We start from the raw sequence: 17,805 nt of genomic DNA, 5'->3' as shown, positions 1-17,805 counted from the left end.
CCATCTGCCACTGTGTGTTCACTTGTCCTCTAAACACAGCAGAGGGAGCAAATGAGAGTGGACTGCCAATACAGTGTACACTATGGCCTATAGTGTGCACACACAAACATACACTGCATGGCACTGCAAGATTTGGAGTGGAGCAGAAAAATGAGAAGACAAATGAGAGGAAAAAATGGTAGACAATTGACAAAGTAGAACTGAAGAGGCAAAAGTATTAAAGGAAGAATGTTAGTAAAGGAACAAGAAAGGGGAAAAGATTTGGCAGTGTGTGTGTGTGTGTGTGTGTGTGTGTGTGTGTGTGTGTGTGTGTGTGTGTGTGTGTGTGTGTGTGTGTGTGTGTGTGTGTTACACTGCCTTCTTTCATCCTCCTGCAGCTCTACTGGAAACACTGATGCTAACACAGGACGACTCACCCTGTAGGGGATATTGGTGGGTGGAGAGATGGCGTGGCGGAAAGGATGGATGGAGGTAGAATGAGAAGGAATCCTCCAGAACTGGTCAGCCTCATCCCTCCCCCACCCCATCCTGCTCCTCCTCTCTCAAAGCAGATCAGCACAGCAGGCAGTGGAGGGACATAAGAGGTGTGGGGGGAGGGAGACAGGGCAACAAAGGGAAATTGATGATGACATATAGCAATTAGGCTTTTTGAAGCTTGTGCATTTAGGGCTATTAGGTGTGCTCTACTTGTTTTTGTTTATGATTTAGTCACTGCACATGGACTTTCAATGATCTGGTTTCTGAAACCAGTGGGGTGTGGGGGGCATTTAAACAAATGCAGTGTTGTTAATCCATGGATGTCACTGTAATGCTCTTTACACAGCTGGGGGGCAACTGTCAAGTCATGTCATATAGCAAATATATAATGTTACGCATGGCTTTCATCCACTTAAAGGCATACTAAAAATAACTCCAATTTAAATTTTTAAGGTGAATGTGGCAGCATCTTCTCCCCAGAACACTGCAGTGTGTTTGCAGGGAGTGATCAGGATGCTGACCTTTACCTTAAATGCACTGTGTATCCCTGGCAGGAAATGTGAGCCTTAGTGGAATCCAAGCGTGGAATATGTTCAAGGCTTTAGTGGTGCGCCTTATATGTTTCCTACTGAATCTGAATGCCAGAGTGATTATGAGCTTATCAGGACTTTAATTTGCCTGCCCGCCACAACCCCATTTTTTTAATCCTTCAAGCTGCATGAAAACGCAAGCCAATTACTTTCCTGCAGGCAAATCAAACATTATTATTATTTCCCCCTTTTTAGTTTTGTTAATCTACAATTTTTCTTGTCTGTCTCAACTTCAGAGATGATGATGATGATGCTGTGACAGTGTGTTTCCCCAGAAGAGTTAGGGTGACTCTCCTCTATACGGTTCACTGCACTCCCTCCCTCTTTTTGTGGTTTTAAGCACCATGACTCAAGAGGGGGAATAGACGCAGCTGCAGAATCCGTTGTCCGCTGACTAGATAAGCACTCTGGCCTCTCCTCCGGGCTTCTTGTATAACACTTGAACAAAAACAAATAGAAAGTGACACCTCCTCAGTCTGATGCTCCCATGTGGAGCATGGAGACGAGGGAAGACTGCTTTAGGAGATATAAGAATGAGAATGACTCCATGATGATGAGCCACAACTTCTGTATAATCAAATGCTGTTATTAAAGGCAGCCTGAAGCCTTGCTTAGCCACAGTGTGGTCTACGCCTGCACTTGACCTTCCTGTTCCTGGGAGGCACTGATAAAAAAAGGGTGTAGAGGTCTAATGGAGATAATTACACACCCACACCCAGTATAAAGTGTGGTTTTCTGGCTATGATATGTTATTATGCGCCAACATGTCTAAAGAGCGAGAGGATTCGTCACCTAAATGGAAAAGCAGAGGTAAGCCTGGTCATTCGTTATGTCCTGCAGCATGTCAGAGTCGTCCCACTGCTCATTACCGCCTGGACTACTTGCACCTGCGCTCCTGCACAAAAAGGGGACTACACCTCACCAAATAAGGACATGTGAGCGCCTCGTTGGGGATGACGTTAAACGTGAAATGGGGACGAACGGGAGCGCGTGGACCGTTTAGATGAGGGACCTAACGTGGAAAAGGAACGCCGAGCTAATCTGGTTACATAAGAAGCCATTGTATTTCCAGAACGTCTCTGCGCTAATCTGCTGAACTATTCATGCTCAACTGTCCCGCGGCGGCGTAACATACAGGACGGGCGCGCGCACACTTGTGGCTCTGAAGGCTCAGAAGCTTCTTCTGCTTTTGGCAGCGTGTGAAACAAGATAAATACATACAGTGATATACGTTCACGGATCCCCGCAAAAGCTGCCATGCCTCATTTTGCAACTGGCGGCGTGTGCTGCTCGCGCCCGTGACGATTCCGCTGACGCGCCAATAGCCGCACCACCCCAGAGAGACAGAGGAGAGCTGCGAGCGACTGACTGGACACCAGTCTCTCTTTCTCTTTCTTTTCCCACCCCTTAACGACCGCGGACGGACGCCTTCTGCTGTGCAAAACCCGTGGACGAAATTTAAACTACTAACATCATCCAGGCTCTTCTGCAGAGATGGAGGTACCAGGTTTGGCGCACAACATCAGCAGTCCATTAAGTCCCTGCGAGGGGATGATCAAGGACCTAAGCTTGGACGCCATACAGTTATGCGAACGAGATGGTAAGGGGGGATTGTCTGCTTCTCACTGGGGTGCTGACATATCTCCGCATAACGCCAGTGCATTAGGCCGCTTTGTTAGTTTCGGAGTCGCTGCAGGCATGCAGTCAGTTTGTCAGTGTTTGTCTCTGCGTGCTGTATGTACCCTTATTGTGTGGCAGTAATAGGGGCAGCTGGCTCCGCTGGTTCCTCGGATGGATGAATGGATGGTGCGCTTGTGCGTGCTCGGAATAGCTGAGCGTCTTTACAGTGGCAATAAGGTCTTGGCTCAAAATGAATGTGTACTGCTTAACTTGGAGGCAGGAATCTTAGTCTAAATGATGAGTGTCTTGATTTCAGCACCACAGACATGGACAGAGGCCGGCTGCCACCCCGCCTTTAATCGCTAATTCTCTTCCATCTTCCAAAGGAGCTGCCTTTTCCCATGTATGCTCACTTACTGGATGTCATCCTGCAAATTTTATAATTACAAACGAGACGCTCTTTAGTTGCTATCCCACCCCCAGTTCCCATAAAAGTCTCCCCTGCGCTCACGTTTATAATTCATCAAGTCTTCCAGCTGCGCCCGTGCTGTGTGTTGTCTGTGGCTCACTTCTTCGAATCAAAAGTTTTCCGAATATTTATCATTAAACGAAGAGCTGAAACTATTCCCATCATAGAAAACGAGGCTTCATAAACCAGGCTTGTAATGCGAAAATTGACAAGTAGCTGCACGAAGAGGCTTAACCCCGACGCGAATTGAATGGTGGGGAAAGAAAAAAGGCAAGTCATCATCAGGAGAGAATGAGAGGCAGAAACATGGCTGCACCCACATGTGTTCTCAGGCGGTGCAGCCCTACACACCCATCAGTGCAATTACACAGCGCTAATTCCACATCTGCGTCAAGACTCCTGCTCACAGAGGTGCCTCTTAATTAAGATTGGAAATTAATTCACATGAAATATGATCACACCTTTTCATTGTGTAATTGGGTTCATTTTTTTTCTTCATAAGTTTCTATGCCAGATTGATTTGTATGTGTACACAGGCTGGTTAGGGCATCCAAGGTGTCAGTGATGTATCTTTATTAAGTCTCCTCGGTCACTGTAAAATCTTTTAGCTGCCAGAGTGTATACCCCTTAGAGCTGATTCTAAACGGTATATACGCGATGCTGCCCGTTTCAAATGATCACTGTGCTAGCCTTTGTGCTTTCTGTGCTGCAGGTTTACTGCTGAGCCAAAACAGCCACTTTCTTAGTTTCCAAGAAGGCTACTCAGTGTAAATATTATCTGTGTGTGTCCTTGAGACACCCACATACTCTGTTTATGAAGCAACACAGTGACAATGTCCACCTTCTGTGCGAATTCTTCAGGACAAGTAGTTGTTCTTGTACAAGTATTGTCAATGGGTTAGTTGAAACTGTTTATAATGTGTCTGATAGGAACAAACGCCCCGAGTACTGTGGACAAAACTTGAACTTCATGAAGAGATTAGGAAAAAACAATTTATGTATGGATTTTTGTGCAGATTATCTTCATACTCCCATAAATATTTAGTGTTGCCACATTAAGGTGGAGCACATCTGTAAAACTACAGATTTCAGCTTGTTTGGATAACTTTCTTTCTTTTTTAAGAATGGTTTGTAGATTTTTCCCAGTCTCTGAATTTTATCACCTGAGCCTCATATTATATTATATTATATTATATTATATTATATTATATTATATTATATTATATTATATTATATTATATTATATTATATTATATTATATTATATAGTTTGCACTGTCCCAGCCACACCCTTTCTAAAAGACTGGATCACTCGCTCTTACCTTTCCTGGAAATGGATTGTTATCTTATCCAATCAATGCGTACATTTTTCTCAAGGTCCGCATTCATTTCACTGTTCCACAGCTTTCTAAATTTATCTTCCAAATCATTAATATTTTATTATCAGATGAGAGGCTTCTATGCCTATGCTGACCCAGCAGATGGGTGCATATAGCTTCAGTAGGCTTACTGTCTGTGGGAAAGGGCACTCTCCAACACAGTGAAGACTGTTTGGGAATTTCAGTGCACAAAAGGAATGGTCGGACACAAGTCGTTTCTGTGTGTCCAGTTTTAGACGGGGTGTTAATGGTTCAGTTTAGTGATGGGGCTGTGACATGAGTAGGTGGGTGTGGGGCAAGTTTTGCTGAGAATGAAGAGTAGTACAAGTCACAGCATCAGCTCATGTGAGCAGAGTTTGTCTGCTGGTGTTCTCCATAGTCTATGGATCGCTCCCCCGATGCTGTGCTGGATAAATTTGTCACCAACCCCTGTAAGGCTGACAAGGACCACCATTTTGATTTTATATCCACAGTTAATACGCATTTGCAGAACGTAATCAAATCCACGCTGCATGTCTCACATGGCCTTTGTGCCGTACCCGCTGATGTGATGAAGTTGCCATGATGGATGGCTGCTATTAATGCAACTAAGCAGTGTGACTGTGCTCTTTGAAATCTCTCTGAAACAGCGGTAACATACTAGCATGCGCATTTCCAGAATGGACAGGTGCACTGATAAGTCAATACATGGATGCATTTTTAATCCCTTGACAGTGGACCTGAGAACATCATGAAATTGTTCTGAGATCAAGCTGGCAGTGAAGGACTGAAAGTCTTTATAAAGATAGCTGTTGTCCTCCTAAATCAAGCAATTTCTTTTTTTTTTCTTCTAGCTCAATCAACTGAATTTTTTTTCTTATTCCAACAGCTGACAAACCCTTTTTGAAATTACTGACATTATCACCAGTCACGTGTTTACTGCTAACAGTAAATTTCAGAATGCTAAAATGATCAATTGAAAATAGGAACAAAGATATAAAGTTTCATTATGTTCATTTTTTATTAGCTCAAACATGCTGTGTCACAGTCGAGCAGGGCTGGAGTCAATGAGTGAAAGTAGCGATGCTCCTTGTGGTCATACAGACATATTCTTGGAATCAAAGCTACATCCACTAACAATTTCTATCCAAAACACTTCTGCAGAGCCATTTCTCTATGGCTTTTTCTCCTACACACACTCACTCGAACGGTGCAGCCATCCATTTAAATTAATTTTGGTGCGTGGCTCCAGTCATTCACATCTGCGAAAATGGCTATAGACTCCTGTGATTAAAAAATACTCTGTGGACACACGGAAAAGCCTATCCAGTATGTATCAACATGATACAACAGCAGGTCTGCCTTATGTCATACAGCGTCATCTGAGTAAGCTGGCATTTTAGTTTGGCTGTGTTCACTGTGAGCAGTTGTGTCTCATGACTGTGCTGGCAAGAGTTGGAGGTACATATTATGCAGTCACTTATTGACCGTGTAACATATTCACTTGCACTTGACCGCTCTACGAGATGCTTCAAAGCATCATTGATAACAGTGGCGTCTGACCTTGAAAAGCCACTGCAAACATTTATGCTTATTTTTCTTTCTTTTTTCACTGCTGGTATACAAAAATCCCTCGCTGCAGAAACTCAAAACATGAAATGTAAAAAAACACAAGTCTGAGATTTGGAGATTCATATTTTGTGCAAATGAGCACTGATGATTCATTCTGGTCTCTGAAAAGTCTTTAAAAAACCCCTCTGTATTGATTTTGTTGATTTTGAACCTACTTAACTAAAGACTGCATTATTAAATTATCGTTACTCATCTTTGTTTGGTGTTCGGGGGCTTACTGATGTCTAAAAGGTGGAACATAGACTGCGTAACCTGATGAACGGGGCATTGTTTAACTCACTCTGAGAGAAAGATGTTTTTCCGTTGGCGGCTTCTCTCACTCCCAGCATGATCTCTGTCCCGGTCTAGCCTGTGCATTGAGAAGAACAAAGGCGTGATTTTTTTTTTCTTTTCTTTTTTTTGCAAGCATCTATGCCTAGTGTCTGTTGTGTTGCTCATGTCTGCAGATCAATTTTACATCGAGCACTGCAACTTAAAATGTAGGAGGCTTGTCTGTCTGAGTACCTACTTGTGCACTCAGAAACAATAATCCGACATACAGTGCTCAGAAATGTGTTGTTGTTTTTTTTTATCATTAAACTTGATTGAAAGTTTATTTGTTTTGAATTCAAGAAGTTTCAAATGGAAGCATAATGTAGTCTCACATCATGGAAACTCCAACCACCAAGAGAGTTCATTTACATTGCTTAAATGGTCTAAATGGAAATCAAATCACTTTCCTCTTGCTGGTAAAGAGTGCCAACAAGTAATTTATAATTTGGAGGCAGGTGTGACTGGAACAAATCCCACCATAAAGAGCCATTAGGATGGCTCCATGTATGCATGTTAACAAGATTTATATTGATCCTTCTGCACTATTGCTTTTCCCTGTGGCGTTAGACTGTTTGCACAGTAAAAGGGCAATAACCAATATGGTCCATTTCTTAAACTCGTCTGAGGCTTTTCATCTTTTAAGATTGTTTTTGTTTTTTCTATAGGGCCGATATTTCCGTGGCCTGCTCTTTGGTGCTCTGCTGTGCATCTACAGATCTTGCATGTTATTTTGAACTCCCGGTGCATATGTGCACAGCATGAGTAATCTGTGCTCATAAGCTCTCAAGCATTTGCTCCAAAACAGACTCTTGTCTTGCTTGATAAAGATCAAGCAAAATTTCGCCCCCTCCTAATAAACAGCATAAGGAAATGGAGTAAATCGACAGAAAATAACAGCGGCTTATTACAGTATATTGTGTTAAAAATTATGATTCAGCAAAATGAACACTGGCGTCAAACATAGCACGTTAATTTAAAAAGGAGGGAGGTTTTAGTCTTCCTGAGCAAAGCCATGAAAGGTTCTGCTTTCTCCCTTACCGCCTGACCTTCATCCCGTTTGGTGTTCTTCATCATTCGTCTTGTGCTCTTGCAGCCCCAGAGGATTCAGACCTGAGCTTAACACTGGCTCTGACAAAGCTGGTGAACACAAGATTAGCTAGATTAGCTGGTATCAGTTAGATATCATTTATTCATTTTAGCCTCTTTTGGGGTTTTTTGTTTTTGTATATTTTGCACACGTCACTCTTCAACCTAACCAATTCAAAGCCAAACTTCACCTCTTTCTCCTTTTAACCTGTCAATTGTCTGTATATATGTCTATAGCTCTTCACATTAGTACCATTTCCTTTTCCCTTCAGCTTTCAGAGCTTGTTTTCCCTAATAGCACAACCTTTACTGTGACTGAGTTGCCTCAATAGTGTTCTGTAGGTGATTTCTGACTGCATTTGGAAAGCTTCACTGCCTCAGTGTAATGCTCTTCATCTGCAGGTTAATTAGGAGAGCATTAGAGTAAACGAGGTAAATGAGTATTGTGGAGTTGCAGAGAGATGGGAGGGCAAAGACCTGCATGGGGTCTAGTTTTTAGTGAAAACATCAATGTTGACATTAACAATTTAGGGAGCAGAGGACAAGCAACCTACACCGCACAACACAGCGAGTGAGCTAGCAGGTTTTCCATCTTTGATGTTTGATGTCGGTTAATGTTTACAGTTGTATACTGAAGGTGGCCAGAATTAGAGAATTGTTTATTTGCACAGTATTTTTATAAGCAGGCTTCATTTTACATTTGAAAATCTATAAGAAATCCTTGCCATTGTTTCACTTCCTTTGGGGTATATTTCATCTTTTGCTGACATGAATGTCAGAGAATGACAACAGGCCTGGTAGTTTTCTTGAATCTGTTAAAGGTCAGCAAACAAAGTCTCAGGTGGGACTTTATGTAAGCTTCATGTGCTTACATCACTGTCTGCTCTGTGCTGACTCGGTGGAGCGTTTTCTGTCAAAGGTCCGCGTCGTCACGTCTTCCGTTCACTCTCTCTGTCTGGTCTGAGCCAAACCTATCAGCTCAGTGTGTTTAAGTATAATGAGATGGACTTTAAAAGCAATAGGATGAGGTGGTTTCACAAATCAAAGAAGCGCAGTAGGGCCAAGCATGATCGTACAGTCAGTCATGCTGGATCGGGTTATGATTTAACATCTGGTATCTTTACATATTTACATATGCAGGATCCTTTTCCCATAGGTCCCAAAAAAGTCCGGGTCATGACATGTTGGTAGAGATAATAAATGTTATGTCCAAATGCAATAACTTAGTCATGCAAAGGTCCTTGCACTAAAGTCCACAACATGTGTTACGTTTTAATTAAAATGAGCAACAGTTTTGCCCAAGTGTGTAACAGGAGGTCTTTTTAAATCGAAGATGATGGTAATCAGCTAGTTGTGATTAGAAACTAGTGATTAGGACAAAAGTAAGTAGGGGGTCTGGTCTGGTGTGATTTAATGTGGTGATGAAGGACATAAATGTGCCTCCTAATGGATTTTTTTTTTTTTTCTAAATTGGTCAGAAATCATGATTTTAGAAGGTAAAAAAGGTTCTTAAAATGAATCAGTCTACCGATGCTCTACTGCTAGTGTTGTATGGAGGTGAGGCAGGAGTGTCCACACTACCAATTATAGGATTAGTCTTTTATCTCGCTCCCTCTCATTTGATGAACAGAGATAGTTTTTTATGCTTCACTGGTTCTGCCATTGTTGACACTGTATTGAATCCAACCATGTTTCGAATCACTCCCAAACACCGCATTCTTGAATTTTACTCACTCTTGTTTAGACCCCAGAGCATACACAGAAAACACATTGTTGCCGTGCCAAGTGGGCGTCCCATAGTGTGACGCAAAGTCTATATTCATCCTAATCTTACAAAGCTCTTATTCAACCCGGTTTTGACATTTCATTAGCCTCTCTGTGCACTTTGGGTAGAAAGCCTTTGCTACATGTTACAGTGGCCTATAGTGCGTGACATCTATGCAGCTCAGATAAAATTGAGATTTATTCATTTCTTTGAATGAGAGCAATGGAAGCTTTTTGTCTTAGTCAAATACACTAGGTACTGGGTATGAAAATGTAGCATGTAGCTTAAACCAGAATTGCATTTTCCTTATTTCCCAGAGCACAGAAGCCACACCCACCTGCTGGAATCTTTTGTTTCCAAAGGGGCAGCCAGTCAGAAAAACAAAGATGGATAAATAAGATATTTAAGGATCGCTTTTAGTCATGTAAAGTGAGTCTAATAGTGCACAAGATAACAAACATAGATTTGGAAATTGACATAATGGGCCTCCGTTAAAGAAGAAAGAGGAAAGAAAAAAGCTCCTCTGACATTCACTGGCATTTTAAATGTTATGGTTCTGGGCTTATGTGCAGGGCCTGCACTGTGACAGCTGTGTTTTATCCTTAAAACTGATCATAAACAGACCAATCTGTGCCAAGACGAGAGGGGATTCAAGCATTTAAAATATTTAATGGCGCATATGTTCTGGAGAGCTGATAGGTGTACATGTGTAGAGGGACTGATGTGTTGCCATGGAAACACACTGTATACGGCAGTCAGTAACGCAGCAGGTTTTTGTGTGTGACTGTGACATGGTGGCTATATTACCCAGTGTGCTGCCAGTGGAATAATTCCTGCTATATGTTTAGGTATAGCGGGAGTAAGTTAGGTTTAAAGGTGTACTGATGACTTGATGCGGTTATAATGATGATTTGTCACTGGTCAATGTGTCTTCAGACATAGATCATCAAATAATTTAAGTGCTAGGAGACACAACTATTATTGTATAAAATGTAAACCAGAACCTGATGTTTATTCAGAGGATTTCTAGACTAAATTTGAACCACATCGTTTCATTATGGTGTCTTTTTTTTCCTCTCCTGGACTGTGCAGGAAGTAAATCCCAGGACGGCAGCATCTCTGAGATGGAGGAGCTCCCAGTTCCTCAGAACATCAAGATTAGCAACATCACCTGTGACTCTTTCAAGATCTGCTGGGACATGGAGGCACGCAGCAAGGAGCGCATCACGCACTATTTCATTGACCTGAACAAGAAGGAGAACAAAAACTCAAACAAGTTCAAACACAAGGTAATGCTCAAGTAAGGGAGGCGCATAAATACCATTTAAAGATTTCAGTGCTATTGTTATAGCAAAGGCAGCAAATATTGAATTTCAGCAGAAAGGGAAAAACTCCAGGCACAGCACAGCCATCTGCTACGACCGGCTGAGGGATGAGGGGGAAAGAGAAGAGAGCAAAGAGAGTATCTTTAACCAAATGATTTTTTAAAAAGCAATTTTACATTTTATTATTTAAGCAGCTAATCGTTTCCTTTCGGTTGAATCCTTTTTTAAAAGCAGGTCTCCGGGCCAGAGGTGTGCAACAGCAACTATGAGCAATATAAGACAGCTGTTACACATGTTGCACAAAAGCAGTATATTCATATTTTTGCCAGCACAAAGGAAAGCAACAGCTGTATAGTTCTGCATGAATACAGGCAATACTTTGCACAACAGTTATTAAAATATATTAAACCACTGCTGTACATTTCCATTATTATTCTTGTTTAATAATTATACTCTATAATCTGCCATAAACCTAAATCTATTCATATTTTATGAACAGTTAATTAAATTATAGTATTAAATTCAAATTTTCTGAGAAACCTGTGGCTTAGAAAAAAAACTCTGCTCAATTTGATGTTTTTGATGAAACTTCAGTTAATTCTACATTTCTTCTACTTCTGACAGAAGAATGAGCTTTTCACCTTAATTATCATACTGTCAGTAGTGCTTTAGATAGATGTTGCCGTGCTCTAAACATCTAGTGTAATGCTAATTATTGATCTTTGTAAACAGAAATGATTAGTGTTGACACTGTTTTACCTCAAGACGACCTTACCTTTTCATGCTTGAGGCAAGATGAACTCATTTCAAGGTGGTTTTGTTCAAAGAATCCACGGTCAGCTGTCACTTTGAGCTCTGAAAGGCTAGTACCGCTCTCACAGCCTTCTCTGCCAGCTCGTTCGCGACGCAGTCAAGAGTCTGGTTTGATAATCTTACCGACTTGTGTCATCAGCCTCCTCACACTGCTGGGGCTGTGTCACTGAGTGTTTCTCCTTTCTGCTCTGGAGTAGCAGGCGACCCCATACTAATGTTTTGATTTTGGCGCAGGAGCAGTGTCGGTGGGTTGATGGGCTGACTCTGTTGCTAGGCAGGGGCTCTTGGTCCAATCAATGAGCTGCTATGGCCCACCGATTTTTGGGTTGTGGGGGGTTGTTGTTGGGGGTGAAGTGTATAGTTTACATTTACACAAATGAGAAGCCGTGGCTGCTACCTGCAGCCAGTAACATAGGGTAATATATCTATGTGTGTGGCTACAAGTGTCTTTATAAGGAGTTTCTTTCTGACTAATTCCTTCCTGCCAACACTCACTCACTTTTTCCATTCCACTCTGTCCTCTTTTACTCCTTCCATCCCTCCAGGATGTTCCTACCAAACTGGTGGCCAAGGCAGTACCCCTGCCCATGACGGTCCGGGGCCACTGGTTCCTGAGCCCACGCACAGAGTACACAGTGGCTGTCCAGACTGCATCAAAACAGGCTGATGGGGACTACTCCGTGTCTGAGTGGAGCGAAATTATTGAATTCTGCACTGCTGGTGAGGAATATGGTGCTTTGATGAATGCATGCACTTCTAGGATATGTGACATCAGTCTTGGCTTTAATTTTGGGTGAGCCTGAGTTAATTATAGAGAACGATAATGGAAGAGAGAAGAGTACAATGGAGTAAAGGCTAGAGCATTAATGAGGGAGAAGGTAAGAGGGAAGCTAATATACGGAGTGGAAGGAAAGGATTATAACAAAGAAGGGCTGAGAGGAGCTGTGCTGTTTATCTCCTGATGCAGAGGTCTCGGAGTTCAACGTCATTGTCTGGGGACCAGGATGGGGGAAGGGAGGTATGGCATGGGTGGATGAGGAGGGACATCACTGGGGTTAATGATGTCCAATTCCAGTTTAGGGTGATTGTTGCATCTCACTTTCTCTACACTTTGAAGTGCCAAATAACTTGAGCGTCAACACTCATGATAGCAGAGCAGAGTTATTTATTATAGTTTTTTTATTTTCTAATTAGTCTTTATTTTTATCTCCTTGTGACTTTTTGTTTTTAATCCATACTAAAATAATACTTACTAAAAAAGTAGGGCACTAGACCTAATTTCCTCTGCATTTTTATTTTACTTTAATTAGTTGTCAAAGTTCACAAAATTGTTAGTTTACATTTTTTTCAAAAGTTTTTAGTTTTTTCTAGTTTTTATTTTTTATTTAACTAAAATGTGTTTTCACTTCTAGTTTTCATTCTTAGTGTAGTTTTAGTTTATTTTTATTTATTTGTTTTTATTTTATTTAGGACAGTGCATGTTAATGAACATACATGTAAAAAAAAAAATTTACATGAATGTAAACATATCAGATTAAAGCCAAGGGCTAATTTCCATCTGTTGTCCATAAAACATAAAAAAATAGACATAATTCATAAAAAAATTCATAATTCATTCATAATAAAAACTCCATCACCAAACTCACACATACACACCATTCTATTCCCAAATAAAACATTAAAACTATACAACTTATTCATGATCACACACTTGATTTGTCCATAACCAGTTTAGTATATGTAATCAAAGTATTGGACAAAGAGATATTATAACCTGATGATGGGAAAATATAAAACATAACATTCTGTAAAGTCCATCAAAAATCCAATCTTAAAAAATTAATAGAATTACTAAAATTAGTAAGCTTTATCTTCTGGCAACTGTAATATCAAGACATTATTTTAGGACAATCTATCTAACAGCTGAAATATTTCAGTCTGGACCAAACAGGTGGACTATCAGTGCCTGTAGAACAGCTATACAATCAAATAAAATAGATGAGGAGAGGCAGTTTAAATCTGAAGAAGAATGACAGGCAAGTGAAGAGTGTGAGCTGTGTCACAGTAAGAAGCTGAAGAAGGAGAATGCTAAATGAAGCTGTTGAGCCCGGCACGAGATGCCCGTCCTGTCACCAAAACCAGTCGAACATGTGTTTTGACAAGTTCGATGTCAAATGCATTTTTCCTCTGCACGTAGAAAGCTGCGGCTTTGTGCTCCATCAATCTATATAAAAGTCAGCCTTTTTGACATTAAACATTTACAGTGTCAGGATAAAGCGGATGTCTTCTTTCATTTTCATTCAAGGTACTGAGAATTTTAACCGGTTACCTGTGGTGATGTGTTTGGTGCCTGTGGGAAAATAGCCATGGGGAAAATGCATTCATGATTTTTTTTTTATATGCTTTGGAGAAAGTCCACTCCCCGTTGAGTACATCCATTTATCGAAAATGTTTTTGGGCTTCATGCTGAGTCATATCTAAATGGAAAAGTTAAAGATGGAAAAATGCCAGGATCCTTAATGCATGGTTCATATTTCATCCTAACCGGTGCTTCTAGTGGGTCTCGTTTTGTTTTTTTAATGTTTACATTTACTAATACTAATGGCATTAATGACAAAATGCTGATAGCATGTATACAGATTTCTAATCTGCTTTTGTAGAAATCATTTTTACAAAAATGTTTCTTTCTCCAGATTACTCCACAGTGCATCTAAACCAGCTGCTGGAGAAGGCGGAGGTCATTGCTGGGCGGATGCTGCCTTTCTCTGTCTTCTACAGAAACCAGAATAAAGAGTACTTTGATCATGCCAGGTGGGCATAACTTTATGATTTTCTTCTTTATTACATTACAAAGAAAGAAGTTAAAGCCTGGACCTAACTGAGCTTCCATGTCATTCTGTATCTAAAGAGTTGGCTGTTATATTGTTGGGTTAACACATCTGCCAACTTGCATGACTCACTGCAACACACATTTCTAGCAAACTTCTCCGGCTCACTCCTTTCTGGTCATGTTTTATACAATACAGTTTACAAGCTTGTGGGTAACATGGTATCAGAAAAATGTGTTGCTCTTCAGCTGCTAAAGCAAAACAAAACCAGATTCAGCTGCATTGGTTTCATGAATCTGCAGAAATAAGTACTCGAGCAGCCAGCCATTTTTCCCCCCAGTAAACAATGCTACGCATGCACATCAAACGAAAAGCCAGGTCTTTCTTCTACACTTTGATTTGTTTGAAAGCTCCATGTAGCTGACAGACAATAGCTGGCAGTTGTTCGGGAATGTAGTCAAAAGAAAAACAAAAATAACACGAGTATGACAGGAAAAGAAGGGATATCTCTGGAGTGGTCTACTACTGTTTACTGAAGCATTGTGCAGCTAGAGTGAACTGATTTTTATCTCGTTTCATGTGAGTGAATTTTCTTCCACTTTTGGCCTCTTTTCTCCTCCTTTTAACGGAGTGACTGTTTTCTCTCCTATCACCCTGTCCCTCAGAGGTAATGCTCACAGCTTAACAAAGCACAGTCTCTGTACTAAAGCCACAGCTTGTGGGCAGTCTTTTGTTGGTGCTACACAGCATGATGTCATCTGGATAGTCATCTCCCTTTTGCTGAGTTGTAGCTGCTACAGTGTACCGTGCGCCTGTTAAACTGCGTCATCATGTGGCGAGTAAGAGTACTGACAGTACCGCTCACATGAGGCTCTTAACACTTGTGGTTGGAGCTGAATAGTCCATAAAGCCCATGACAAAGCTTGAAATATGGATATAATAAGAACCTCTGGAGTGATAGCTGTATGAATTGCCGTAATAATTACAGTTCCATTATTGGGACTTTGCTGCTCAGATTCCCTCTGTGGAGAAGAAAGTGTATGCAGCTGCCACAGATGCTTTGAATGTTCAGTTGTTAATCTGAAAGCTGCTTTTGTTTTATAGCAGTTTGTCATAATGAAAAAAACCAAACAGCTCATTGGAATATTTTCACCCCCGGGATTCCAATGACACAAACTGGACTAAGCTAAATGTGATTACTATAAAACTTTTTGTATTATGAGGCTCAGTATTCAAGATGTTTTGCATCTTACGCATTCAGTTTATTTCCCATGTGTTACAAATTCCAGAAAATTGCTCTTTCATTTCCAAATTAAAACCTGGTGCCACTCTCTCCAGTATTTACAAAAACTACTTTGATTGCCAGAGAAATGCAAAAACAGAATAAAACAGATTTCATTCCTTTGTTTGCAAACTTCAGGGAGGCGCAAGAAAACCGGATGCTGCCCTCTATTAAAGACAACAGTGGCAGCCATGGCTCTCCCATCAGTGGTAAGCTGGAGGGCATCTTTTTCAGCTGCAACACAGAGTTCAACACTGGCAAGCCCCCGCAGGATTCCCCGTATGGTCGCCATCGCTTTGAGGTGCGGGCTGATGCGCTCTTCAACCCTGACACCAACCTGTACTTTGGAGACTTCTACTGTATGTATACAGCCTACCACTATGTGATTCTGGTTCTAGCACCGAAAGGCTCAAGGGGTGATGAGTTTTGTAAGCAGAGGCTTCCTTTGCTCGACATTACCAACAACCGTTTCCTTACCTGCAAGCAGGTTGAAGAGGGTGATGGTGGTTTGGTGTTTCACCACGCCCAAGATGTCATCTTGGAGGTGATCTACACAGAGCCTGTAGACCTATCCTTGGGCACAGTGGCAGAGATCAGTGGGCACCAGCTGATGAGTCTCTCCACAGTAAATGCCAAGAAGGATCCCAGCTGCAAGACCTGCAACATCAGCGTGGGACGCTAGGGGAAACAGCAGAATGTTTAAAAGGAAAAAGAGCGTAGGAGGGGGGGGGGGGAGTAACTGACCTCTACTCACACAAAGGAAGTCCACATGTACTGATGAAGCAGACCAACACATGCATGAAGCAGATTTAGTAGGCTAACACCAACATATCTCTGACACTGCTCTGTACTCTCAAAAGACCATCATTCCCAAAGAAGAGTGGAGAAAAAGACGAAGGTACACCACTCTGACACCTGCACCATTGTCTACTCATCTGAGGGTGGGTTATCCTAATGTTGAAAACAGAAACACATAAAGATATCTTAGGAGTCAGCAGACTGAAATATGTAAACCTGGGACACCGACGACACAGATCCATCTACTCATCCGGCAAGTCACACTTACAAAACCCTTTAACTGTACTAACAAACATGGGCTGCTTCATTTCAATTTCCTGTTGTTTCTCAAATCAGTTGTCCCATACTTTATTGGCCTATGCCTTGCTCTTATAGATATACTGTTAACTGCCCACTGTGTGTGTGGACAATTTCTTTTTTCTGATTACATTGTCTTATTTTATTGTCATTTTTTACGATGTTTGATTGTCATTGAACAGTTGACAAATTGTTTTTACCTCCTCCTAGTGGCATGGACTGGTACTACAATTTTCTAGGGCTGCAGCATCGATAGTCATCTTGATTTATACCAAAGGTATTAAAAACCAGACATAAAACCGCTGTGGAATCTTAACCGTACTAATGCAACAGCCTCTGAAATGTGTATTCACCGAGTCTTTGATGACCAAGAGTGAACTATTTGTTTTTAAAAAAAAAAAGAAAAAAAGAAAAGCATGATGCAGTTCTGTGCAGCATGAGTTTGAAAGCTGTCAGTACCTCTGTCATAGCAACCTTTTCTGCAACAGTCATTCTTATTTCGTTGTAGTTAGTGCAAAGAAAGAAAGTGGAACCTTAAACTGTGTTTATTAGAATAAATGTGAAAAAATATTTATTTTTATTGATACATTCATATATTATATATAGATATATAGAAAACTATATAAACCAGAAGTGCACAATGTTAAAAGCTCTGATCATTGTCAACAACGGCATTTAGGGGGGATAAACTTCATATAGGCAAAAATGGGGGTAAACACAAATTCGACAGCAGGTACTGTATAACTTGCACTATGATGTTCACCAAAATTCACATTTTTCCAAGGTGAACACGCAAATTCAAAAGTTACAATATAGCTCAACTATGTAATTCTTAATACATATCATAGCACAATGTAGGACTAAAAACGGACATGCACAAACACTGCAGGATTGTCTCATTGACTGCATTTAAGCTTACGCGTCTCTGCCAACACAGCACTTTTAAATGCATTTTCCACATTAACCCTGGACACAGGTGTCAAATAGTGTTTTGGCAAGGGGGGAAAAAGTGAATAACAAAAAGTGCCATATAATACATAATCTTAAAATGACTCCAGTGTAACTAACATCAAGTTATTACAGCGCTTCATTCTTGACATAGATTTGTGCTACATAACATAAGCTTGCTACATCAGGTTTATAATAAGATGGGT

General features: G+C 40.9%; 1 protein-coding gene across 1 annotated transcript; it reads left to right on the top strand.

Moving 5' to 3' along the window:
* The first annotated feature begins 1,794 nt into the window (after positions 1–1,794).
* On the top strand, positions 1,795–17,213 carry phyhiplb (phytanoyl-CoA 2-hydroxylase interacting protein-like b). The gene is made up of 5 exons (XM_026191204.1): positions 1,795–2,667; positions 10,401–10,597; positions 11,992–12,166; positions 14,140–14,257; positions 15,695–17,213. The coding sequence occupies exons 1-5, from the start codon at positions 2,562–2,564 to the stop codon at positions 16,236–16,238; spliced, it is 1,140 nt and encodes a 379-aa protein (XP_026046989.1). The 5' UTR covers positions 1,795–2,561; the 3' UTR covers positions 16,239–17,213.
* Positions 17,214–17,805: the final 592 nt, after the last annotated feature.

The sequence above is a fragment of the Astatotilapia calliptera genome, chromosome 13, assembly GCF_900246225.1.
Source record: "Astatotilapia calliptera chromosome 13, fAstCal1.2, whole genome shotgun sequence".
In the NCBI taxonomy this organism is placed as follows: Eukaryota; Metazoa; Chordata; class Actinopteri; order Cichliformes; family Cichlidae; genus Astatotilapia; species Astatotilapia calliptera.
This window is presented reverse-complemented; position numbering and strand designations above follow the sequence as displayed.

Coding starts and splice junctions, on each gene's coding strand:
- phyhiplb (XM_026191204.1), top strand. CDS start 2,562: ATGGAGGTACCAGGTTTGGCGCACAACATCAGCAGTCCATTAAGTCCC. Junction 2,668..10,400: donor ACAGTTATGCGAACGAGATG/GTAAGGGGGGAT, acceptor TGGACTGTGCAG/GAAGTAAATCCCAGGACGGC. Junction 10,598..11,991: donor CAAACAAGTTCAAACACAAG/GTAATGCTCAAG, acceptor CCATCCCTCCAG/GATGTTCCTACCAAACTGGT.